The 26,892-nt window shown below is 53.7% G+C and overlaps 1 protein-coding gene across 1 annotated transcript in view; it reads right to left on the bottom strand.

Moving 5' to 3' along the window:
• The window catches only part of klar (klarsicht), a 324,252-nt gene extending 303,719 nt beyond the window's left edge, over positions 1 to 20,533 (bottom strand). The window contains exon 1 of the mRNA XM_089557260.1: positions 19,180 to 20,533. Within this exon, the coding sequence (XP_089413386.1) occupies positions 19,180 to 19,302 (123 nt within the window). The 5' untranslated portion in view covers positions 19,303 to 20,533. The remainder of the gene's footprint in view (positions 1 to 19,179) is intronic.
• Positions 20,534 to 26,892: the final 6,359 nt, after the last annotated feature.

Below are 26,892 nucleotides of genomic sequence, written 5' to 3'. Positions count from 1 at the left end.
AGCCGAATGACGGATAACTCCCCGAATACCTGAACAGGTTGCGTTTCCAAGGCGTACAACGGAGCAGTCCAGGGAAGCAGACAGCAGCCGCAACGCGATCGCGCTCATCATCTCTCTTCCGTCGCTCTCACGACGACGGGTTGTCAGGGCAAGCCCAGTTACTGGGACGCGAGCAACGCGTCATTGCTGGCGCCGAGAAGGGCAGCGCGCGACCGGAAGTCCCTCACTATAACGCCCGACAGCGCGGTGATGAACGGGAACGCACAGACGTGCACTGCGCCTACGTTCCGTCTGTGTGCGTGCGGTTGTGCGTGTGTCTGTATGCGACAGAGGGTAAGGAGAAGCTCCTCATTTCCATACGGCCGCGCGAGCAAGCTTTTATATAACCTCGCATAGAGATCGCTCGGCCTTAATGGGAGGCGAAAAAGGGACAGTACGCAGACTTTGCATGAACCTACACTCTAAACACGAATACGCCTTTGTGAGTGTTTTTTTTTTAAGGGAGTAAGATGTCCTTTAGTACACTCCCTTTAGGGAGTCCGCCAGAGCTTGCTTGTAACTAGCTAGAGCTAGGATTGTTTGGGCTCGTTATTCTCTGTCATTGCAATTGTAACTATGTGGAATGTGAGGGCGCATGCCAAGAGAGGGAAAAAAAATCATAGGGACACCTCACTGCTGTTTTGTGCTTTGTGTCGTGCGCGTGTGTTTGTACTGTGTTCTACCAGACCTTCGCGCGCGTGCGACCTGTATATATTTATATTTATCATGGATATATGTAAATAGATTTATTGCCAGTGTACTCCTCCCCCTGTCCTTTCTACTATCCCCTCCCCTCTTTCTTTTCACTTCTACGCACTGCCTGCTATCCTTTATTTCAGCTGCCCCAGCTCAGGTGCTTCCAGCAGCGATAGCAGAATCCGGGGTAGAAAAAATTCTTTTACATTCCATATTCAATGCAAATAAAAGCCACTACAACAACAACCTAACTGCGATATGTTCTGGCAATGCAGTTAGGTGCCCCAATGAATTTTTTTCCCCTCTTATGTTAATGCAATGCCGTCGAGGTGAATCAGTGGTTACGGCGCTCGGCTGCCGACCCGAAAGACGCGGGTTCGTTCCCGGCCGCGGCGGCCGAATTTCGACGGAGGCGAAATTCTAGAGGCCTGTGTACTGTGCGATGTCAGTGAAAGAGCCCCAGGTGGTCGAAATTCCCGGAGCCCTCCACTACGGCGTCCCTCATAGCCTCAGTCGCGTCGGGACGCTAAACAAACATAAACCACGTTCAGGCAATGCGATGGCGTCGGAAGCCTGTTGATGCCTTCACCGGAAGTGATGTCACATCGTCCGGTGACGTCACTATAGCTATTATGGCTATTCACTTTGGGCTATCTGACACCTCTTCGTGAAAGGCGAGTAGCAGATGCGTACGCCATCCGAGCACGTCACATATACAAACAGCAACAAAGATGGCCGCAAGGCAATTCGGAGAGCTCGCGTATACGGGGCCGACTGGGACCGACAGACAACGCGACGCGGCGCGGTATGGCGAACGCAGCTGTGACCGCTTTTTCGAACACAAACGAACCGAACAAACAAGCGAGAAAAATGACGACCGGGTCACACCGGACAGCAGCTGGTCGTCTTCGCGCGAGCTACACGCGGTGTCGAACTCTCGAGCACCGCTTTCCTTCCTCTCTTCCGTGCCCTCCCAATGAGGCTCTCCCAAGTTAGCGCTTCCGCGCATCACAATCGAGGACATTACCGACTTTGCACACGCTACCCTCTCACATTCAATTACAAGCATTCGCAGCGGTCATCGCTACGGGGAGGTGACCAACCCGTAAGGAGAGACAGTTCGCGCGCGCGGCTCGTGCCATGCGCCAGAACTGTATTGAACTGCGGCCCAGATTTCCCTTCACCTCTCGCTCACGATGAAGAGGAGGAGGACAGCAGTTCGATTTTTAGCGCACAGCGAGAGCCTCGTGGAAAGGGCGCAAAGGAGCACGGGGTACTCTGACTACGGGAAAAGGGGTAAGGTGCTGGAAATGGAAACACACACACACACACACACACACACACACACACACACACACACACACACACACACACACACACACACGCGCGCGCGCGCGCGCGCACACACACGCACGCACACACACACACACACGCACACACACACACGCACACGCACACACACAGCGATTCCAGGCCGTCGTAATTTTAATTGGTGATTACGTCACCGTTTAAAATGCTAGGCCAAAAGGACTTCGCATATATTACCTAAAGTTTCACACATTCGACCCTCTTAACGTGGTTGATTTTTAAAACCTACGCAGTTGCCCTTTAAGACGGAGCTCATGTGACCCTCCAATTTTTTATGGGCATTCTCCGTTTCATTCTTGTTGTCCCGAATACAGTCAGTTTCGACATGAACCGCTTCGCTTTCGCCGCCCAAAGCTGAGCTCGTTTGCCACCGCGTCGACAATTTCAAAGAAGGAGGCGGTGCCCCAAAAGCTGCGCAGTGTTTTCTCAGTGAAGCGACGACAGGAGATTCTCGCGGAGACAGGTCGTTCAGGCAACAGTCACGCCGACGGCGTATAGAAGCGGAGGAGGGGCTTTCAAACCTTCTCTGGGACGAAGGAACGGCCCGAGCAAAGTTGCGCGGACGCCCGAAACGGCGACACCGCGAACAAAAAAGAGTGCGCGAACGTCACCGACGCTAAACGGTGGCGCAAAACGGGCGCTCCTTTTGACAAGCGCCGACAGACGCGAGGGCAGCACACGTCGGTCGGGAGAAAAAGAGACACCGCCACCGAGGTCGAGAGCAGCAGAAGCGGCAACAAGCCCAGAAGAGAGAGACGAGACTGATTCACGTGGCTGAGTCGCAGGAAGGACATGACGCGACACATAGAGACGACGGCGGTACACGAAAGCACTTCGGAACGCGAATTGTAAAGTGAGGCTTATTGCGACGAACAGCTCTATATTTCTCCGCTCGGACGTTGAGCAGTTTTTACGACATCCGAAAAATATCGTGAAATAAAAACAGTGCAGGCCACCGAATTATCCAAGTAGCCACGAGGCACATTATAATATATGAATAAGGAACGATGGTAAATCAAAACTAACCTGGAAAAAACACATTTTGTATTGACAGAAATATGTGGACACGCGACAAGAAACTGACACGTTGCAATATTTCCGCAAGGACGTTCACGAAAGTGCAATGCGACCCGTGGAGGTGGGCCAGCGGTTAGGGCGCTCGGCTACTGAGCCAGGGTTCCCGGGTTCGATCGAACCCGACCGCGGCGGCCTTGTTTCGATGGAGGCAAAACGAAAAAAGGCGCTCGTGTGCTGTGCGGTGTCAGTGCACGTCAAAGATCCCCAGGTGGTCGAAATTATTCCGGAGACCTCCACTACGGCACCTCTTTCTCTCTTTCTTCTTTCACTCCTACCTTCCTCCCTTCCCTTACGGTGCGGTTCAGGTGTCCGCCGAGCTATGTGAGACAACTATAGCCGAAATACAAGTTTAAAGCTGCGTATACCTCGCGCCCACAACGGACAACGCACGATGCACGCCCGGGGAGGCCTTAGAAAGTTTTAGCTGTGCGTCCGCAAAGGCTTAACGTACGCAAGGAGCTAGCGGGAATCGTAGTACGCATGCGTAGAACGCAAGCGCGAGCCCTGCGTACGCACGCAAGCCAGCGGACTTGGCGTTGCGTTGCTCGCGTGGTTAACGTTGGCAAAATGGCGGCGCCCTACACGCCCGCTTCGGACCAAATTCTGCATCGCCGCTGCATTTTTCGACGCGATAGCTCGCTCTAAACGGTTGTATTCACTTTTCTTTTGCGCGTTCTCATCCCTCCGTAATGATATAGGCGACAAAAAGTCATCGTTTTTCAGATAAATTCAAGAATTTCTTGATGTTAAGCCTAACTATCTACGGCGTACACTGTCGTCATAGCTTTGCACTAGAATTTATGTTTCCATTTGATGCAATTCATTTACATTAAAAACAAGAGCCTTCGATTGCAAACACCATGGCCATTAATAAAAGAGGAAAAATTTTCATCACCACACACTTCAGGAGCTTTGACTTGCTGTCGCTAGATGGCGCCACAGTACGTTACGCTTCCCGGGTGTTACGCTAGCTACTCCCAACTAAAACTGTCGTTGCCAGGACGGGTGGCAGTGCGCGTATGGTGAGCCCGTAGCGTACGCACAGCTTTTGCGGACGCACAGCTAAAACTGTCTATTAGCTCCTTTCGCCACATGGGCGCACCGCAGCTTTTGTCTCGAGACGACCGAGGCGTTAATGCGTCTCACACGAGAGACCGGAGATTCTTGTCTTCTTATCGGGCGCAAGGGGCACAGCCGTAAGGTGATGAGTGAGGACCCCGCGCCGACCTCGCATGAGTCGGGTGAATAGCTGAGCTCGGCGGACGAATGCGTAAAGGTTAACGAGAAGAGCGGTATATCCCACGGAAAAGCACACCGGCGGCAGAGCTAGTCCCGTCTACGCGCGAGGATAATCTCAAAGGAAGGCCTTGAAACAAAACAAAGCGCTTAGATTGTGCCCACGAAGAACGCCTCCCTCGGGAAAACAATGAGAAATTACGCCCGAGCGCCGGGGTCGCCCACTGCTGCTGGAGCGCACAGAGGCGTCTGTAAGGGAGATTATGACTGCGGCCAGCCTTGTGAATATAGCGCGCGCTCGTGTGTGTAGTATACTTGCACATACACGGTCAACAGTCCTCCTCCTCCCTGCCACACTGCAGAAAGAAAAAAGTAAATGAAGAACCACCTGAGAGCGACTCGCCTGAAAGCCCATCCTGTGGAGCTAAATCCCGAACTGTGACGCCAGCACAGGGTATACAATCCTAGGAGACTTTTTGCTTCAGCGACCGAGCGACCAACCATGCGGTCGGCTGCTTTCCGGCTGCAGTTTACATTTTTCACTGCTTCCCTTCCCCTCTCCCCTGCTACTATGTGCCATGTAGGGAGCATTAAATAGATTCACTGACGTCACAGAGGCCGCCATTGTGCTGTCTGTGGAACAAAGCGAAAAACCGCCGGTGTGTCTAAACGGATTACCGCCCTCCACACTGGCTTGCACTGCTGATGGTGGCGGTGGAAAACATTTATTTGCTCTAGTTTACAATATTTCTTTGCGGCTTCGGATGGAGTCTTCCATCTTATCATCAGGGTCGGTTCCCCTAGTCCAGGGCTCCGCTGAGGGTAGCTGCCCTGCGTGCACGCCTTAATAGTCCTTGTTGGACTTTCAGGATGTCGCTGGATAGCATACTCTCCCACTATTCCGCACTCGGGTTTTCTATTATCGGTAGCTCTGGCAAGCCCATGTGGTATCGTAGAGGGTTGGTTTGTCTCCACACCACGGGCACTCGCTCTTGTACTGTGGGGTAGATTTTACTTAGGATGTTTAGGCTCGGGAATGTTCCCGTTTGTAACTGTCACCATGCTACGGCATCTTCTCTATTGAGTTGTTCGTGTGGGGGCGGGTATTTTCGTCTGATCCCTCTGTAGTAAAGAATGTCTGTATAGCTTTGGGCTACCGGCTCAGGTTCCTCAGCGGGGTCGGGATTGTTGGATGCTCGGAAGCTACACGCTGGACAAACAAAATCGCGCCCGCAACGTCATGGGAGCATCCCCATTACCAGCACACGGAGCAACGATACTCAGTATTTCACTCTTCACAGGAAAGTGCACTACATCCGCGAAGCTGGATCCTATATTGAAAAGCCAAGAATAACTGCGCAACGAGACGACGCAGAGATATATATATATATATATATATATATATATATATATATATATATATATATATATATAGTTTGAAGACAGGTGAGCCCAATTATTCACGGTTTTTCAAAATACTATTACTGTCTGTTGCGAAACATAACCGATCGCCGACACGACGCTTCGGCGAAAGCACGACATAAGTAAACGTACGCTCACACACGCGAGCGCGCATAGTTACGCAAGGCAAATAAAGAGAACGGGAAAAAAATGAGGGGGGGGGGGGGGGGGGAATACGCTACAACGCCATTTACGTCCACAATCAAGCCTCCCGTAAGGAAGACAACGAAAGCTGGAAAAGTGGACGCGAACGCCGGAGGCGCTACGACACAGCAACAAGCACGCTGCCTTTACGCGGTATCGCAAATAAAGCGCGCTGAAAAAGAACGGCCGCACTGCCGATCCTCCGAAGGAGGAGATTGGTTTGGTCCCACAGTGAGGGAATCCGTAGTGGAGGGCTCCGGAAATTTCGACCACCTGGGGTTCTTTAACGTGCACTGACATCGCACAGTACACGGGCCTCTAGAATTTCGCCTCCATAGAAATGCGACCGCCGCGGTCGGGATCGAAGCCTCGTCTTTCGGCTCAGCAGCCGAGCGCCATAACCACTGAGCCACCGCGGAGGCCCCGAAGGAGAACAGAAGAGGCAACACAATGACAGAAGCTGCTCACGCTCGACCACCGCAACCGAAGACACGCAAACCCAGCGAACAGTACACAGACAAGGGACAGTACGAGCGGCCACAGAGGACTACAGGCAGGTCGACTCGCAAATGGCTTCATCTGGGTCCGTCCGTTCGCTGAGGAAGCAAGGAGATATAGAGAGACAAGAGACACTCGACGGAGACCCGTTAAGGACGCACGGGACTCGACGCATACACATGCCCGACCAAAGCAGGACACGCGTATAGTATGCGCAGGCAGGCACACTCAACACGTGCCAACGCGGACGGACCCCGCAAAGTGACAAAGACGTCGCGTTCTTTGCGTCCAAAAAGCGCGCAGCGCAGTGCGAAACCACGCCGGCGGCACAGCGCGGCGGCGTCAAGGGCGTCACGAACTTATCGGCCAGCCGAGCGAGGGGCCGACAATTGGGGACGCCCATTAGGAAACAACGGCCGCCGTTCACTCTAGCCACAGCCTCCTTTATACTTTCTGCTCTAGCAGCTCGGAGCCGACGACGTCGCCGCCGCTGAAAAGAAGGGAGGGAGGGCCAGCGAATGAGGGAGAGCGGGACTCCAGTTCAAACGCGTCCGCGCACTTACCGAGGGCCGCGCCGATATACATATGCACGAAACGCTTCGACCTGCAATACCCTGTCAGTGTGCTGAGGACGGAAAGAAAGAAGACGTCCTTTTCTAGGCTCGGAAGGCGCCTCGCCGTCACTCAACGTCGCCGGACTAAAAAGCGCGGTACGTCGCCAGTCCGGTTAAACGCCGACGGCACTGAAGGAGGGGAGGGGGGGGGGGGGGGGGGGGGGTGCTACGCACCGACGTCCGCTATATATGCCGAGCCGGCGGCAACGGACGACCAAAGAGGTAGCCGCGACACATCTTGACGACTATGTTTTGCGACCAGGCCTTCTACATAAGCAGTCCGTTTGGCCCTCCTCTAACAAGGACCACAAAACGCTCGGACCACCTGCCGCGGTTGCTCGGTGGCTTTGACGTCCGGCTGCTGATCGCGAAGTCGCGCAGGTTCGCGACCGCGACGGCCGTATTTCGATGGAGGCGAAATGCAAAAACGGCCGTGTGCAAAAAAGAACGGCAAAGGACGCCAGGTAGTATAAATTAACATGCTCACTGCGGCAGTGATTTTCGGTGCCCTAATCCCCATGCGTCTTGGCGCATCGATTGGGCCACAGATTTTCTATAGGGCGCGGCGCTACACACCAGTGAGCCTCCGGAGCGAAGACAAACTTCTTGGAACCGAAAACAGACCGCAACACCAACTTGGCATGTCTGTTTTTCGCGGGCTCTTTGAAAAATCTGAGTTGCACCACGGTTCCATAGCGGCACTCAGTATATGTGACGCACAGCAGCAATGCATTACGTGACCAACCGGTAACCCACGAAGCATAAAGCAGAGAACGTGTTAGTCTGGAGTCACCTTACGGCGTCCTGATAACCTATTGTCGCTTCCGGAAGTTAAACCTCATGTACCGTACCATACCATACCATGGTATGGTTTGGTTTGGTTTATGGGGTTTAACGTCCCAAAGCAACTAAGGCTATGAGAGACGCCGTAGTGGAGGGCTCCGGAAATTTCGACCACCTGGGGTTCTTCAACGTGCACTGACATCCCGTGTACTGTGCGATGTAAGTGCACGTTAAAGAACCCCAGGTGGTCGAAATTTCCGGAGCCCTCCACTGCGGCGTCTCTCAGCCTTAGTTGCTTTGGGACGTTAAACACCATAAACCAAACCATACCATACCATACCATACCATACCATACCATACCATACCATACCATACCATACCATACCATACCATACCACAGCAAGCCATAAAAACGCACGAACCATTGTGTGTAGATTGCACCACGAGTTACCCATTCAGTAAAGCCCTTAACTTCGGGCTCCAGCGGGAAGCCACCAACCAAACTTCCAAGGCGAATAACGGCTTTCAACGTTTTGTATCAACCTGCCAGGGCAGGTTACTGCCCGCTCATCTTGATTTGTTCAAGAACAAAGCGAGAGATAGAAACCAGTTCATGCCGGGCGCAAACGAATGCCTGGAGAAACAGGTTACGCAAACTGGTAGCGATCCGGAACCACAGCAAACTCTGCCTCTCGACCACAAAACGCCACCGGGAGTACGTCGTGAAACCCTTTGCATGATCCCAACCTCACAGAGGCCTCTCTTTCTCGGCGTCCGTTTCAAGCGGCGCAGGAGCCGTTTTCACATAGCCACGGAAAAACAGTCGGAAGGCGTATGCGCTCTGTACAAATAAAAAAAAAATAAACAGTAAGAAAAACGCCTGACGGCGCAATTTCCGGCCACCTACATTCCCATTTTAATAACGGACGAATCAAGAACGGAAGAAACGCCTCCGTAACAAACTCCGCGACTGCTCGAGGAGCGAATGTCTTACCGTACACTGTATTATACTTTCAGACTAATTTAGGCGCCACGTCGCCTTCCCACGGTAGCATTTAATCGAATACGCACTTTCTTTTTCCATCGGCGTTCCATTCATTCACGCGTACACGCAGCCCTTCTGTCACATAGCTTCGAGCGGCAAGCAAATGGCAACTGAAACACGCGGGTTTCTGTCTCGCGCGCGCTCAATTTATGTAAGCCACAATTCACCTCACTGCGTGCGCACCCGCGGGGCGGCCGAACCAAGACTACATACGCACGGCTTCCTCCTTCCTCCCCCGATAATTGCGAGAATATTGAGATCCGATCGTCCCAGTGCCGCATACGTGGCGTATACACAGCAGCTGCATATTCAGTAAGCAAAAACCACTTTCCCCGCCAACGACGATGCACGACGGCGGGGGAGGGGGGGGGGGGGGGTTAAAAATTGTAGGGAGGGGAGAGAGAGAAAGCGGTCGCATATTCCAGACACGCGCGATCGCGCGCGCAGTGAAAACGCGCGGTGTTTCGGAAAGCCGGGGAAAGAGAGAGAGAGAGAGAGAAAAGGTCCGCACGTTCACTGTTCTGTTGCTGCCGCTATTAGCGTCTATAAACTTGGGCGTGCGCGCCTGTGCGGAGAAACGTGCCGAGGCGGCGTGTATGGGCGTCAATGTACTATACGCCGGCCGGCGTTTAGGGAAAAGCGAGCCGTCGGGGCAGATAGGTGCAAGGCCAATTAACCCCTCCTCCGCCTTCTTCAACTGGGCAGCAAGGCTGCGTGCCACTGCGATCGACGGACGAACGGGCCGCGCTGTAGGCGACCCGCAACGAGAAGAGGTCGACGCAATAGAATTGCTGATGAGTGGTGGCGCGGGTGTGAAATGGAGTCCTCCGCATTTAGCCACCCGCCAAAAGAGGAGTGGGGGAGGGAGGGGGAGAGTGTGTGGCGCAAGTAATGAGCGCTCCACGGACTTTCACGCACCGGGCGGCGATTCCGACTACAACGGCCGAAACAGCTTTCACCCGCGAAGAGAACGTGCACTCCACAGCACCGCGTGTTTCGTCAGTGGTTGCTTCGCTGCGCAGCTTTACCGCGTCTCTGTTTCGGCGGTGGACGCGCTCCCGTCTTCAAAATATAAAGTAGGGACGCGCAGGGTATTTTACTATACTATACTACTATACTATACTTTACTACTCGCACTTTCAAGCCTTCGCGTGACCCGGCCGCAGTTACGTTTGACCTTGAGCGGAGTGAATATGGGCGACCAACTCGCTCCTTCAGATAGCCCGGCTGCAGTTACGCCGCGCCGCGCACCTGTGGCGCTACTGCCGCTGTGACGTCATACCAGCTGTAGATTATGGGCGAACAACTCGCTCGTTCAGAGAGCCCGGCTGCAGTTACGGTGTGTGTTTGCCGCGCTGCGCACCTGTGGCGCTACTGCCGCTGTGGCGTCATGCCAGCTGTAGATTATGTTTTCTTTCCCTCAGTTGCAACAACATAAAAAACAAAACATAAAAAAATTACGGAAGACGCTTTCAGTCGTCGCGCAGCGGCGGCCGGTAGCCACGCGTGACCTGTATACGCGGCGCACTGCGTTCCTTCAGTTGGAGGCGCTGCGCTTTTGCTTTCGCAACCTACCAGGCTTAACCAAAGCTAAGACCCCGCCAATTTTTTTGTTTCACTCGATCAACGCATGCCTCAGCAGGGTAGAGAGCTGCGTCCTTCCGCTGGTTTTTTTTTTTTTTCTTTAAGAACGCATGTCTGCCGCGCTATGTGGAGGAACGTAGGGGGCGCACCTGTCACTGCGCGGGCGGAGCAGGCATACGTTGATCCCGTATACGTATACGGTATACATCTCCGCTGCGCTAATGCTCTCCAGTGAGAGTGCTTTGGCCCCTCTCCACAAAAGGGCTCACTATACCATGTCGACCTCCGTTATCACACCACCACACACGTGCTCTCACACGAGTGTCAGCGTCAGCTGTTATAAGGGTCACGCGCATAGAGTTTAAAGGGTCACGTGACAACCAGCCTCATTACCAATGAGATTGGGTCATGTTACCCGGTTATATGACGTCATTCCACGCGCACGACGACGGCGAGATCTCGGGGGATCCGGCTACAACTGGCGCTTTATAAAGGGGCTGCAAACACCTTGCGAGGGGAGCAGCACATCAACTGGCCCAATCACTGCAATGCGTTGTCATGAGCACCCGAGCCAAGTAATGCACTTCTACACAGAGCGGAGAACCCACAACCACGCGGGAAAGTGCTTTCCGGCTACTTTTCCACTCGCACGCTCCTGATGAGGCCAGTTCAGAGCCACAGTCCATTATTAGTTATAAGGAAATTACGAACTATTACAAGACGGAGAGGCGACGTTACCCCGATCCTCACAAATCGCTTACCAGAGAACAGCAAGCGATCTACAGGCAGATACAGGCAGGATCCTTCCCGCACCCTTACCTTCAACACAAGATGTACCCGGAAAGGTACCAGAAGGAATGTGATTTCTGCAAGACTGAGTTAGGCACGCTCCAACATGTCATTGGAGTATGCAGCTTCATCGACGAAATCCCCCCCACCTCTTACCTGCCCCACTACCCCACCCCATCCCTCATCCTCCCTTACCGAGCGATGGGAGACCTTGCTAACCAGCCCCGCCGCGGAAGACCAGCTCGTCCTGATCTCCAGGGGCCAGGCGGCCAGGGATGCATATGGGTCCCGTGAAGAGGGAACCACTCCCATCGACGGCGTCTAAGCAGACGTCGTATTTAGCTCGAGCAAATAAAGTAGTCTCTCTCTCTCTCTCAGAGATGGCTGTTGCTTAGGTCCTCTAGACATCAGGCAGCTCTGGAGCGGTTGCCGCGAAGTCAACAACGACACGAAACGACACGCCAACGTTCCCGGTCTTTGACACACACGGCGCGAACAACGGATGCGCGGCAACTCAAGGCCGGACGCGTATCGGGAGTAAACGCACGCATATCCAGCGAGCCTTCAAGATGCCAAGAAAACTGAAGCGAAGAGACGCGAGTGGAATTCAGTCGACCAGCGAGCGAGAGAAGCTGTTGAATACTGGGGTAAACAACTCGACGGCGACATCGTTTCGTTGCGGCCGCGGCCTTTCGAACCGACTGTCACGGACTAGAAAAAGAAAAACAAAAACCGTTGGGCGTTCACTTCACGAGCTGCCTGCCATACTCCTTATCTTTAGAGCTCATACCCCTGCTACAGGCACATAGTATATGCTGTTCACGAACGGGGCGGCGAAAAGACGGTTAAGGCCTCGACACTGGATGGCAAGGGTGGGCAATTGCGGCAATAAAAGTACTACAGCTAAGCCTCAACGGCTCCGCGCAGCCCCGCACATAATCAGGATGTGCCTTCGCGGGGTAGATAACCCAAGCCCGCGTACCCTTTTTTTCTTTCCTTTTTTTTTACGTCGGTGAAACGAGAAAACATTACTAACCGCCTTTTATAGGCACGCGAAAGGAGGAAAGGAAAGTAAAACACAGACGCCAGACTCAAATAAATATAGTCCAAGAAGCGTCACCAAGGGCATTTAAGGGCGAAGTCTCAAATGGGCCTGGCCCTTTAATGAATGTCAAGTCGGCTTGACCTCAATACTGCATGCCCTCTACTAATGGCGGAGCAGGAAATTTTTAGAACAGAAGATCATAGCCGCAGTTCGCGTGTTTTATGTAATGGAATATTTCCCCCCTCTTTATCCTCGGTTTACTGATGACTACTAGTAGTAGTAGTAGTAGTAGTAGTAGGGGGTGGGAGAGAGAGATTTGGAGCTTCAGTGATTGGTCTTTTCTATTCCAGAATCCTGTTGGCATCTACTGCTGACTTGGCCCTCGTCACCAGCATGAACTGTGCGAAGCAACGATTAAAGCAACGTGGGGAAGCCAACTTAACTAGTTATAAAAGGGGTCCACAGGAGCCAACTTCAAAATCGTGAAACGACGGCCAGCAGCGCAGCTGCAAAGGAGCTTTGCAAAACTCTGCTCTCTACAGCCCACCTCGTGATCGGACAGGGCATAGCCGTCAGTTGTGCGAATCTCAAACGAGTTGCATACACACGAAAGCCTTGGAGGGACATATCCTTTACAAAAAAGTTTTAGAAAGTCTATAGAGTGTCTATAGACATCTGTTTATAAAGTCTATAGACAAATCCTAGAGAAGTCTATAGGCAATACAAATGCTATAGACAGTCTATAGACTATGAATAGACAAAGAGAAATATCTATAGGAAGTCAATAGAGTCAATAAGAAGTCTATAGACTGTCTACAGACCATTTTTATAAGGAATACATAAAACAACAATAAACTCGTCTATTAAAGCGGAAGCATTACTTGGCCTTGTCGACGATTTCGTGTCCGCAAAACGTGTCAGCAGCGATTTCGCTGTTCGTGCGAGAGTTAAGCGAAAAAGAATGATTGTGCCTGGTAGAGGACGATGTGAGGATGACGCACGTCAAAATTTGGTCGATGTAGAGTAATTAGTTAATTGGAGCCAAAAAATGTCATACGTCAGAGTGGTATCGGACGTCGATATAGTGCGAGGACGTGAAAACGACTTCAAAATTGAAGAAGTAAAAAGAGAGGCAAACAGTCAAAAGAGAGAGCCAAAGAGGCAGAAGGAGAGGCAAGCAGTCGAGAGCGAAACAAAGAGAGGCGACGACTGTGAAGGAGGCATCATTGCTCGCGCATTCTCCCAATGCGGGACACCGCAGTGATCTCAAGCGTTTTTTTTTTTGTTTCTTTTTTTCTCTTCGTGGAGCGAGTCCAAGGGCTTCCACACAATTTCGAAGTCTCACGACCATATATAGCGCTTATGTTTACACGACAACCGTTACCCTTCAGAGGTTTTTCCCGCTGGGGACGAGAAGGCAAGATTACGGCTGGTCCCTTAACCTAACGGAGTTGAATTCCAAACGAGTGAGGGCAAGCGCAGCAGGGGGCGTCAGAGGGTCACAGGCAGGCGGATGAGATTATAGGAATATACTTTAGCAGAACGTTCTTGGTTCATTTTCGGAGAATAGGAAGTGTGCGGGGATAAGGGGGCCGCAGTAGGTAGCGAACAGGGTTAACTGGAGCGATGTGGAAGAAGCCCGTGTGCCGCAGTGGGCGTAGTCAGAACGATGATGATGATGATCGTCTCACCGAGACCAGTTTTCCCTCCTATGCGCCACTTAGACGCAATTAAACGCTGATAATTGCACGCCTCAAAAGAGGAACGCTGCTGGGCGCAAAGACAAATGAACATCACAAGGTGAGAGGCTCTGTTTCTCGTTCTTTCAAAAACGAAACTTTGCCACTTCGCACAGTCCTCTGTGCGAAGGTCACCTTCGAATGCGTTCCTGCATTTCGCCCTCACTTTCGAAAAGCGGCCGAAGAGGCCGCGGGGACTGAAGGCGCGAACCCATGCAACTCACACTGGCGCTCGGCAGTATACAGAACGCCATATGCCACAGCGCCACTGCGGCGGATCTCGCAAGTCCGCGAGATAGTGCGCGCGCCGCGTTTCGCAAACGACCAAATTCCCAGAAAGGGTCGGCGCGAATAACGACGCCTGCGCGAGGACGGGCTGCAGCGTTGACGCAACGTCGCGAGCGCGCAGGCGCGGTCAGAAAGCGCGCGAGACGCAATTAATCTCGAAACACGCGCAAGCGCATGCAGCAAGCGGCTAAGCTCGAACGACGACGAAGTACGGGAGACAGCCCGAGAGATGATCACGCGCTCCGATCGGCCACGCTCGGGCGAGCTCCATTAGGTAGGAGAGAAAAAATATAAAAACACACACACAAAAAAAATAAAGCCGCATCCCTTTAAAAGCACGGTCGCAGGGCCGGGTTGCGCCACCTCAGAAGGAGCACCACCACCACACGAATATACACACACAAGGCACGCACTTGCTCGAAGGTAGGGGCCATCCTTGACACCAGGGGTGACGTGACGCGCGGGGCGAGCAATTAGGCAGGGGCTCGACTACCGAACACGCACCGACACCTAGGCTACGGGCAGGTACACTTGCGTGCAGTGAGCGTAGCAGCAAAAGGCATGCACCTGCTCGGCAGTAACGAGAAAGCCAAGCAGTTCTCGTCAAAACAGAGCGAGCACTGGTGCTCCAACATTGCTAACGGCTGGCCGCTACGGGCGTTTCATATGTACAGCATCTCCCGCTACCGGCAACGTTGCCCTCGGCTTACGAAGGTGTACTACAAGAGGGACTTTTAGTGGGCAGGAATTAGCTGATATTTCGAGACAAAATCGTACCACGGGACGACCCCCGCATACATCTGCCAAACGAAAAGTACCCGAAGAACCGGCGCGGGGGTTTGAGTCGACGTTTACGGCTCGACATTTCCGGAGAGATCGTATATACCGAAGTAAATGACACATCGAAGAAAACGCAACTGCCCCAGAGACGTAAAACTGCGCGTACCTTCTCCAAGGACGCAAAACTAAACTATGCTCGTAGTACAGAACTAACTGCGCCCCCTTCCACTTCCGTTACCAGCTTCCACGGCACGAAACGGCTCTAACGTGGAGACAAACTGCAGCGGGAAAAACCTGCTTCCGGCGCAAGTTCGGGCGCAATAAACCCGCCACAACGTCCCACTGCACGGAACTAATAAGGAGGGAAGCAGCTGAGCGCGGGCGCAGCAGGGGGGGGGGGGGGGGGGGGGGGGGGGCACCCGGACAGCAGCAGCAGGCAGCGCGATGGGCGTGCGCGGCCACTCGATTAATAAAAACTGCGCTCCCGCGGCGGCGGCGGCCACAGAAGCGTTGGGCGCCGCCCCCTCGGACGGAGAGACTGCGGCGGAATCTGCGCTGGTAGCGGCCCACTTCCTGAACAACAAGGTGCCCCTCCCGGTCAAGCCGCGCACGGACTGCCATCGCCATCAGTCGAAGAAGGGGGGGCGCCCCAGGCGGTGACCGGCTCAGACGGGGCACGAACCGATGCACCGAAGCCTCTAACGAGCGACGCGCCAGTCGCCGCGGGGCGCGCGAACGCAGCGCGAGTAAGCGCCACTTCATTACCATCGCGGCATCGTCACTCGGAGAAGCAGCGGCGGCGGCTTTTACTACGCCTCTGAGAGAGAGAGAGAGAGAGCAGCTCCTAGTGGGAACATGCACACATACCCACACACACCAACACGCACACGATTCGGGAGGCGCGCTGTCCGAGAACCTACAGCGCTATATCCGGCAACAGGTTAGGTATAGTACGTGTTTGCACAGCTTCAGGAATGCGTGCGCAGTATGGCTTATTCTGCTATTAGGCTAACAAGCCGGCCGGGTTGGTGCATGCTTCCTTAGATGAAAAAAATAAAATAAATAAAGGTGCTACAACACGGTACAAAAAGAATGACGATTTTAGGAGACTTGAGTGCGCCTCGTAAATTGTTTTGTCCTTGGTAACTTGCGCTGCGCATTTACAAATAATGAGAAGAACGACAAGATATTGACACCGAACTAAAAAGTGGCGATTTTATTCCGCGTAGCAGAGTATATGGGCAGCTTTTTTTTTTTTTTCTCACGAGTATACAACTTATAACTGCTGTATGCGCGGGATCGATGCACAGACATGCCACCAACGAACGAAACACCCGATTGGCTACGATACATTATAGGTGTCTAAGGACGGCGGACCAAATCAACACGCGCGACTAGGTTCGGGTGAAAACGATCGGCCTGCGTTTATACCGCAACAGCTACGATAGCGACGAGCGGCGATATTCCTCTCGATACGCGCCTTCTAAGGCTCACTAGTATCTCGTGCCAGTGGCGTGAGACACACTGCGCCCCGCGGAACACGAAAAAGCAGGCACAAACGACACAAACGCGTTTTTAGCGAGCAGAGCTGCCTGTATACGAGTGCATCAGCCCCTCGTCAGCAACTGAAAGGTACTCAATCTGCGGTTCTGCTTTGCAGCCCATAGTACGGTTTTCCTCGGTTCATCCATAAGACAGCTGTATAGGCTACGACCTATAAGAGGCACAAAACCAGCGAATACAGTTTCAGGCGTTCGCGGTGTGTCGGGCGACGTGTACGACCCCTATACCTCTGCAATGTATATACCCACACAACGTGCCGAGCTCCATACACTCGCGAACACACTCCATGAATGAGCGCCCTCCGATGCGAGGAGATCGAGAACCGAGTGAAGAAGAATATCAGGACGCGCTGCTGCTGGAGGACGGCCAAAAAAAAGCGGACGCAGGTCGACACACCCCGCGCAACATAACGCGCACCTTTTTGGAAGGCCCGGGACCCATTCGGTGGCAAAAGTTTTGCGGAGGCATGCACACAGACACCTTCTCAGGAGGGAGGGGGGGGGGGGGGGGATCCTTTGTTGAGGGCCGCAGCCCAAGTATACGCGCCCGAAACGGGTCATCGCTCAGCAGTGCGTACCGGCCGATTCGCAGCAGACCGAGTGATCGACTCGCGCCGCCACCGACGCACAGATTCGTCCAAATACCCCAGTTACACCGAAGAAAAAAAAAAAAGAAACTGCAACGCAGAACGATTCGCGTTCGGTAACTTCGAGCCGCGCGCTACAATGCGTCTCTTGTGCGCGCATATACGGGCCAGGCGGGAGTAGTAGAGCACTGAGGCGATCCGGGTTAGACGCGGAGTAATAACAGCGGCACTACATGCACTACCAAGGCCCAGCCTATAGCCCCGGAATACAACGTGCGAAACTTACGCTACTATACCGCTCGCCACTTATCCCAGATTCCGCAACGTTTCCAAACGCGTCGGGCTAAGCGCCGCAAGTCAGTGGAAAAATTTAGCGCCGCCCGAGAAAAGAGGCGCGCGCCGCCGCATGACGTCGACGACGAAGTGTGCAGAGCGCGTATCCGAAATCGACTCGAACGAGCGCTATAGTTTCATCACGCGCAACACTGTTTGAAACAGAAAGGCGCAACGAGGACAAAAAAAGTAACGTGAAGAAACAGGATAAGCGCCGAGCTAGCTGAGCCGAGCTAGCTGACCGTATACCAGTCGCCAGTGTCGATAAGCCATGTGTGCCCTCATTGCTTGATTGCTCTATTTGTCCGTACACGGGTGACATCTTCACGTCCCGGCAGAAAGGCAAAGAGGCTACGTGAGACTGGCACTAAGGAGAAAACTGACCAATGTCAGCCTGTGTCACGATGTCGCAGACTAAACGAACCTGTCGGTAGCTATAGGTTAAAGCGAGAGCAGAGAAGCCTTTTGCGACGCACATGTGTACAGGGTCCTCCACACTTACGGTGAACACGCGAGCGCGCGGCCAAGCTCTTTGGAGCGCCAGTGCGTTCCCTCGCTGCTGCACACCGATGCGAAGTGGCGGAATATGCGAAGCACCGCCTCCGTGTCGGATGCACGCTTCGAAGATCGCATGCAACCACCGCAAGCTCGCGAGTTCACTTTAAGTGTGGAGGACCCTGTACGTGAACCAAAGCGCTGAACTCTACGGCAAAGCTGATCATCTCGTACATGAATTGTGCTTTGCAAGTAACGCTCAGAGTGACGCGTTTCTGCTGATTCGCGATAACCCTCTTAGAGTACGGCCTCCTTGTTGCGGTTCTCCAGCACGATGACGTACAGACGTGAGCAGGCAAAACGATGTTACCGCCTTTGATCGCTTTTATGTCTACGCGCATGGTTTCGCAAGAAGACAGCAAAGCACAGTCCGTAAAACTCAGTGCCAAGTTTATTTAAAATTTCTCTTCCTTCGCTAAGAAGCAACGCTCGGGCGCTCTGCCGAGGTTGCCGGGGATGGCTGCCGAGGTTGGCGACCCTCTTTAAAGCTTTTACCATAAGTCACTTTTCAAATTTTGTCTTATATTTTTACTAGGTTGCATGAATTAACTTTTTAGGCCCTTTACAACGCCGTTCATTTATAGACTTTTATATAACATCTATATAAAACAATTTTCATACCCTGAGCTTGGCGCATGATAGCCTTAGTCGCTTATGCGCCATTAAACTCAACTCAACTCTACTCAAGTCCACATACTTGCTGTCAGAGGTGCGTATTCTAGGCGGGCCGCACACCCCTTTGTTTCCTATCTTTTTGTTTTCTGCTTTCACAACCGGGGGCACCACACACGATACCCATATCTCGCCCCGGAGACTATCCCCCGGCCTATGCAAAAGAAGAAAAAAGTTGCAAGAGTACTTCTGAGAAAAATCGTCAACGCGAACCGGTAATGACTCTAGATGTCATCCGCGGAGACACTAAAAAAAAAAAAAAAACAGGAAAGCAAGCAACTCACTGCCTTTCCCGCCCTCCGAGCGACGGACGTGGACGGCACGGCGCAGCGTCCGCCGCCGTGGGTCGAACCCGGGACCTGCGCCGCGGCGCCGTCACACGGGCCGCGACTCGTGCAACGCACCATGCGAGGCTGCTGCTGGTTCGGCGCACCGCAACAACCAAAACAAGCACCACTGCCACTCCGCGCTATGCGACAAACGACGATTCACTCCCGGTAAACTCGCGGCAGCCGAAGAAGCGCCCGCCAAGTCTCATCGCAGCCGGGTCCCATGCCGTTCGTTATCAGCTTCTCTTTCTCTGCAAGATGGGAGCGCGCAGCCGTTGGCCGCGGGGTCGCAGAAGAGGGCGCCGGACGGTACGCAGCTCGCAAAATTCCTCCACGGGAGTCCGAGCACGCGACCCGAGAGGGGGAACACTGTCGATAATGACGACGACGACGACTTCGGAGCGGCGGCGACTGCGGTCACGTGACTGCGTCGCACGGCGGAAAGTGGAAAAGGCGGCGACTACATCCCCGCCCACGGATTTGGCGCGCTTCTTTTGACGGCTTCTTCACGGAGTGATCGTATCCACGCTCGAGCACTTCCCAGAATCTGTTGTCCACTCCTCCTTCTTTATCGTTCGGGTGATGAGGATCCACAGACTGCGGGCTCGAACCGTGAGAGGGACGGCCACCAAGACTCTCAGCGAGCGATTCAAAGTCGCAGTCACACGACCCAACGACCACAACTGCAGCTCGAAGTTCCTCCGCTTTCACTTGTCAGCTCTATAACGCGAGCACCTTCCTTGCCGCGCCTTCCGCTCTATCCTCCGGGAAGCGGCGAACTCGTTCCGTCCAGGGACATCGATCGGCGCGCGGAGTAGGCACGCAAAGACGGGAGCCGACGGCGACGACGCACGACGAACACCGAAGGGAACAGGCGGGGAGCAGCGACGCACATGGACACGAGAACCGCGACAACGAAGACAGCGGCCCGAAGCACGTTTCGCCGGCTTGTCGAGGAGACGCTCACGGGTGCAGCACAACCGCGCACGCTCACGCATAAACACACACGCGGACACGACTGCGACAGCGGCGAAGTTGCCCGCGCAGCCAGCCACCGACCCACACAAGTCGAGGCGACACCGGCCACACGCTACACACGCACACGAGACAGCACCCGGGTAGCGAGGACAACAGCAAGCACGACACTCCCCGCGTCGCGCAGTGCGGAAAAGGGAGAGCGACGGCGACGCTTTCCCACGGCGAACGATCGGATCGCTGAGGCCGGCGCCGTAATAGCGCGACGGCGATTGGCACAGAGACGGCGGCGGGTCCGCGGAGGCGACGAGCCTTCCGTCCGGTCGCTCGCTCGGTCGGCGGACAATGAAGTGCGCGCGGCGGCCGCGCGCGCGAGCGCGCGTACGTATGCGTAGTACACACGGCGAGAAGCGCCCTTTCCTCGCCAACGACGGTCCGTTGTTGAGCGCGCCGTTGCCGAAAAGTAGCGCGGGGCGGCGAGCGCGAGCACGTGCCCTTTTCGAAGGGGCCGCGCCGAACGGACCAGTCCTCCGCGAGGCTGCAGACCCTCCCTCCCCTACGATGGCTTCTTCGACAACGGTCCGACAACGAGCGCGCGCGCGAGAGAGAAGGCAGAGGCGAGAGAGCGCGTTAAACGGCGTGAACGCGCGCAATCGACGACACTCCGAAGACTGGCCCAGGCACGGACGCAGTCGATTCATCTCCCACGACCGCGGAATGACCAGCGTGTGTACACAGGCGAGCTCCTTCGTCAAGCGAGAACGAGAACCTTTGGTGAGAGAAGATACAAACCCTGACGAGTAGTCGGTGTGTGAACTTGTCCGGTATCGCGACGAAAGAACCGCGCAAGCTCGTGCAATGAGCTGACCGCGAAAAGTTATCCGCTGCTTTCGCGGTCCTCCACAGAGAAATCTCCCAACGGTCCGCCAACGAGAGAGAGAACACGACGCCTGGAGACCCGAGAGAACTGAAGATACGCGCCAGGGGGGAAAGTAGATAAACGGACGAAGTCCCGCTAAGACTGCAGCTAAGTGAGGTTCCGATAAGCAACGGTCTCTGCTTTGCAACGCCGTATAGTATACTCTCTCACTTGATAGCGGCTTAAGACGCCAAGCGCTATCAGCGGTGTCAAGACTCCGTTTGAGCTGCTCAGCTACGAAAGCCCGTTCCCATGAATCGTACCGAGGTAAAGGATCCAGAGGCGGACGTTAGCCTTGCAACAACACTAACAACAACCAGACTACCTTCGAATAGCTCCGCCAGTATATACCCCATGTGTGAACGCAAAAAGGCAACGCATACGACATACGCTTAACACATGGAGGCTGGGAGCTCTGATCTACCCTTAGATGCAAAGCCAGCGAAGAAAAGCATAAACGCATTACACACAGACAGACTGTCGACAGACTGTCAAGATATGGTGGGCGGCTTGATGTTTCATTGGCGCCGAAGTTATAATTAATCGGGCCAACCTGCCCACCACTGCACTCTCCGTAAGTTAGGAGGGGGTGGAGCGACAAACTTCTCCACCCCGCGTGCGGAAGATGGGGTTAGACTGCTGACCGGCGATAGGGGCCACGCCTGATTAGCCGTTGACCGGAGGCATGAGGCGTATAGGCAAGTTTCTTTAGCAACCCCCTTTACTTGGGCAAGAACACGAACAAACGGTTACAAAACAAACCAAGCAAAATAGAGGTAATGCACAGGCGCGATGCGAACAACAAGCACAAAATCAGAAGCACACAAACAACTATTAATAATAAGAAGGAAAACAACAGGGCGAGAACTATACAACAAGGTTACACGATTAAAGCAATGTACAAAAGAATAGGACGAGAACAGCGACAGAACAAAGAAAAGAGTGGAGCGAGTGGTGAGAAACGGTGGCTTAGCTGCGTAGTGGCAGGGTCCGGTCGCAGGGAGCGTCGGGCTGCGGAAGCGCGCGGTGCTGATGGAGGGGGGTGCGGATACGGGCGAACTTGGGCCCCGGGTTACGCGTCTTCCACGCGTCTTTCGGGGCCGCCGTCGCCGCGCTCTAAGCGTCAGACACCGCCTAGGCTCGCTTGCCGAGCACTTCCCTGGCTGACCCCACACACGTCGGCACGCACCGAAATCTCTAAACCAACTAAAGCCCGACCCACATGGAGCGGTTTTCTCGCGGAAAACCTGCGTACGGCCGCCCGGCGGCGGCCGCTTGGCCGCCGGCGGCCGTTCGCCGCCGAACAAGCAGTGCTAGATACGTTCGCCCGGCGGTCAGCCGCTCACCGGAAGCGGCGAATGCGAGCTGTCAGCGCGGACCAATGAGGGCGCTCTCTTCCCGCATCTAGCTTCCGCCCGCGCGCGGCGACAAACATGGCGGCGCCTTTCGAAGCCGGACTCCTCGCTTTGGACTGAATTCTCGTTGTTGCTGCCTTTTTCACTGCGTTCACTGGCCGTAAATGGAGCACCGGTCTTTCGCTTCCTCTCGCCTTGCCTATAATAAAACTTATAAGTGATAAATTTGCCTTATTTTTTTATTTAGAGTGACGATTCTCCCACTTCTAGGCTTAAGAGGAGAGCCGGTTAGTTTACAATAATGGTTCCTGTCCCGAGAACCAGATGGCGCTACTATAGGCTGAGTCTATTTTTGCGTCTCTGCTAGCAGCAGCTGCCGGTGGCTCGGCGCGCAGGGTGAAACCGAGTGGGGGTGGAGTGGAGAGGGGAGATAGCATACGCTGAACTAAAAAGTGAGAATGCGCCCTCCAATAAACAAGTGCTTTAGAGTAAGCTTACAAATCTTTTTTTTTGTTTTTGTCGGCAGCGGTTTGGCGGCAGCCGCCCGTTTTCCGCCTCTTGTGGTGCGGCACAGCGGCGGTGCGTCCGCGTTCCGCCGCGCCGCTCAAAATCCGCAGCGCAAGTTCGCTCCATGTGGGTCGCCCTTAACTCGGTCGTGATTTTCCCGCCCCCGTGTTCACGTGACAAACCACAAAAAAAAAACAAATAAAAGCAAACGAATCCTCTCGGCCCCGTGCACCAACGATTTACAGATGTTGAGAAGGGGGGAGAAGAAACATGAAGAAACTGAAGGGGATGCGATATGGGCCTAACGAGGAGCGATGTTAACTTCCCAAGGTTGGGACGGGTGCTAGGGCATTCACCGGCCGCTTCCCGTCCCCCCCTCGCGAAAGCACTCGCTTCCCGGCGATAATCCTGAGGAGGGGGGCGGCGTAGTCTTGACCCCCCAGCGTCGCGAGGGGTCAACGCCCACGCGGGGGGGAGGCAAAGTCATCGCCGCTGCGTCGCGACATGCCCGCATACTACCGGCGCCGTGGCCAGCCGTGGCCACTTTGGTCGGAGAAGAAGAAAAATAAAGCATGCATGCACTTTGTGACACAGACATTCTAGACAAATTGCCGACACACCATTCATACACATTTCTCTGCCGACTATTTAAACGGCATCAGGCAGGGAGTCTACAAGAACTGGACTGATTCTACAGAGAAAAGTGCAAAAAATTGTGATGCCCTAAATATAAAATGGTCATGGATTCTTCTGAAAACACATTGATTTACATTATGAGCCGGCAACGCGGTAGCTTTATAAGCTGTTGATTCCTTTACCGGAAATGACGTCATTTCTCTCCAGCCAATGGGCGAAGTTAACGACAGACGACACATTTATTTCTTGATGAGGCTTTTAATCGCATTAAAAGCATCTTTAACGCCGCGACGAGTGTCGTCAGTCGACCTTGAGAACGACCTCGGGCGCTGTGGGACTATATTTACACTAACGGCCGCAAGCGAGATTTACAGGAGTGAACGTACCCCCTTAGCGCGAAGGAAGCGGGGCTTCGTCTTGACCGATCAAGGCATACAAGAAAAGGCAGCCGCAATTTTGAAAACGATGCTTTAAACGTACGCTGGAGTCGCGCACGCTGAACTCGGGAGATTGCGTACGCAACGCGAGAGTACGTTAAGGCTCGATATGAAATGGCGTTTGGCGCATGCGCACTTTGAAGTACTGTACCCCATATGCCTACTTTATAATGGCACTACATTCTGCGGCGTCGGAACGTCGCCTGCGCACTCATCGCAGCTTTGGTACTGCTGCAAGGAACTACCGAGTCGAATTGAAGGACCGTATGCACAAAGGGGATCATGAGAGGGAAATAACTAGAAGAATAAGAATGGGGTGGAGCGCATATGGCAGGTTCTCTCAGATCATGAATGGTAGCTTACCAATATCCCTGAAGAGAAAAGTATACAACAGCTGTATCCTACCGGTACTCACCTATGGGGCAGAAACGTGGAGGCTAACAAGGAGGGTTCAGCTGAAGTTAAGAACAACGCAGCGAGCTATGGAAAGGAAAATGATAGGTGTAACGTTAAGAGATCGAAAGCGGGCGGAGTGGGTGAGGGAACAAACGCGGGTTAATGACATCTTAGTTGAAATCAAGAGGAAGAAATGGGCTTGGGCAGGGCATGTAATGCGAAGGCAAGATAACCGCTGGCCCTTAAGGGTAACGGAGTGGATTCCAAGAGAAAGCAAACGTAGCAGGGGACGGCAGAAAGTTAGGTGGGCGGATGAGATTAAGAAGTTTGCGGGGATACAGTGGCGGCAACTGTCAAAGGACAGGGTTAATTGGAGAGACATGGGAGAGGCCTTTGCCCTGCAGTGGGTGTAGTCAGGCTGATGATGATGATGATGATGATGCACAAAGGCTCACAGGACGACTCTGGGGCTCAAGAGCCCATTTCTTAAATCTCTAATAAATCAAAGGCGGCGTGTCCCAAAACCTACCTGCTCTAGGCCATCAATGACACTGCAATAAAGGGCCTAATCGCTGCCCTTCTAATTGTAATGCTTGTGCCAAAGGTCGACGCTGAACCGAGCGCTGGTGAAACCCAACGATCACTGATCTCTTTTTGCCTCCTATTAGCGCTACCGAGCGTTTGCCAAGTTCAACTCGACGCCAGAATGGAAATGCAAACACGCGCTGGCCGCGTCGTGCACGCTTTCGACGGCGAAAGATAAAAGGTGTGACAAGCGCAGACCTCATTTGTTGAAGCATTACTTCCCGTCCGCTGCCATTACTATACATCGCCTTCGCTTTCAAACGCCACCAGTGTTTACTACGAGGCCCGTCAGCTCGGCCTTGTGGGGGCCTCGATTTCAAACGTCGCATCGAAAACGCGCTCGTGGGAGTGAAAACGCGACCACCGCATAATGGGCGAAGCGGACTGCCTACTCTGCTCGTCGACAAGGCGGAATACGCTGCAGCGCGAACGTAAAGAGGGTAGCCAAGAAGCACACTATACGAACACATCGACAGATATATCCGCAGCAAATGACAATCATATTTTAGCGAATTAGACAAGTGCTAAAACGAAGGCTTTATTTCGTCTTTCTTTCTTTCTTTCTTTCTTTCTTTCTTTCTTTCTTTCTTTCTTTCTTTCTTTCTTTCTTTCTTTCTTTCTTTCTTTCTTTCTTTCTATTTATATCTCACTGTTTCTTTGTAAACCATCACCTTCGTTCCCATTCAGCTCGAAGGCGACAGGCCGTAGGTAAGGAAGCTCTGTGACTACAGCTGAAAGCCAGGTAGGCGATAGCACAGACTCCCTATATCACAGATGCGCGGCATGAATACCGGTAACATTGCAGAAACCTCCTCAGTGTTCTGGAGGTTCTGTAGAAACCTGTAGAAACCTCCTCAGTGTTCTGCAGTGCCTACTTCGCCGTCGATTCTTTCTTTCTTTCGACACCCTTTCAACGCCTTTTATTAGCTCCCGACTTGTACCAGCCCAGGAAAAAGATTCAAAGTGTCCGTCGCCGCACCGCAAGTCTCTCTCTCCCACGTGCGTAAAAACGCTGCGGACGCCTCCCCGCCTTCCACGCAGTTTGCAATACTTTTGTTTCAAGATCCACCTAGAAGATGGGTTAGCCTCTCGGCGGTTCGAAGAAAAAAAACAAAAGAAACGCGGCCGCGCACCGACATAAGGCGCCGTTCCCGCGCGAGAGAGAAAGGGAGGCCTAACAATGTGCGGGTTTCCATCTTTTGTCTCTCTTTTTTGTTTCTTCCTTTTTTTCCTTCTACTCTCTGTCACCGGAGCAGCAGCCTCGGGAACGGGGACGACACGGAGGCATATATGCAAAACGGGGGCGGCGCTACAGCCCTCGAAAGTGCGCCTAACGAGCTCGCTATCGACGCCACTCATCGGACGCGAAAACGGCGCGGTCGCGTCGGCGACGCCGCCGCCAGAGCCTCGCCGCTGGCTGCGTTGGGGAAAGCGGGCGCCCGTCTGTACCGAGTTGCGGGGACAGGCGTCGATCAAGCTTATACGGCAAACGCACGGTGCTTTACGTTCGCTGCGACACGGTGCGAAAGTCTACACCCGATCACAAATGGGAAGAATTGGCAGTGGCTTTGCTCGGCTATGCCAGAATATACGTAGCGAAAGCTAAGGCGAGCGCAACGACGAGGCAAGCGGTGTGACGTCATACCAAACAGTGGCTCCGCGGCGAGGCGCGCGGTGTGACGTCATGCCAGATGGCGCGGCGAGCGCGCGGCGTCCGCCAGCTGCGGCGGTTGCTAGGCAACGGTTCAAGGTCGGTCCCTGTGCCTCCTCGGAGCACGGCCACAGCGAAATCGCAACTTCGTGGCCAATGTAGCTTTCGCTACGAAACTGGCTGAGATCGCAACCAACAAAGGCATAA

The sequence above is a fragment of the Amblyomma mixtum genome, chromosome 8 (assembly GCF_055824585.1).
Source record: "Amblyomma mixtum isolate Tamu chromosome 8, ASM5582458v1, whole genome shotgun sequence".
Classification (NCBI taxonomy): domain Eukaryota; kingdom Metazoa; phylum Arthropoda; class Arachnida; order Ixodida; family Ixodidae; genus Amblyomma; species Amblyomma mixtum.
The sequence above is the reverse complement of the archived record's forward strand: the minus strand, read 5'-3'. Positions and strand labels throughout refer to the sequence as shown.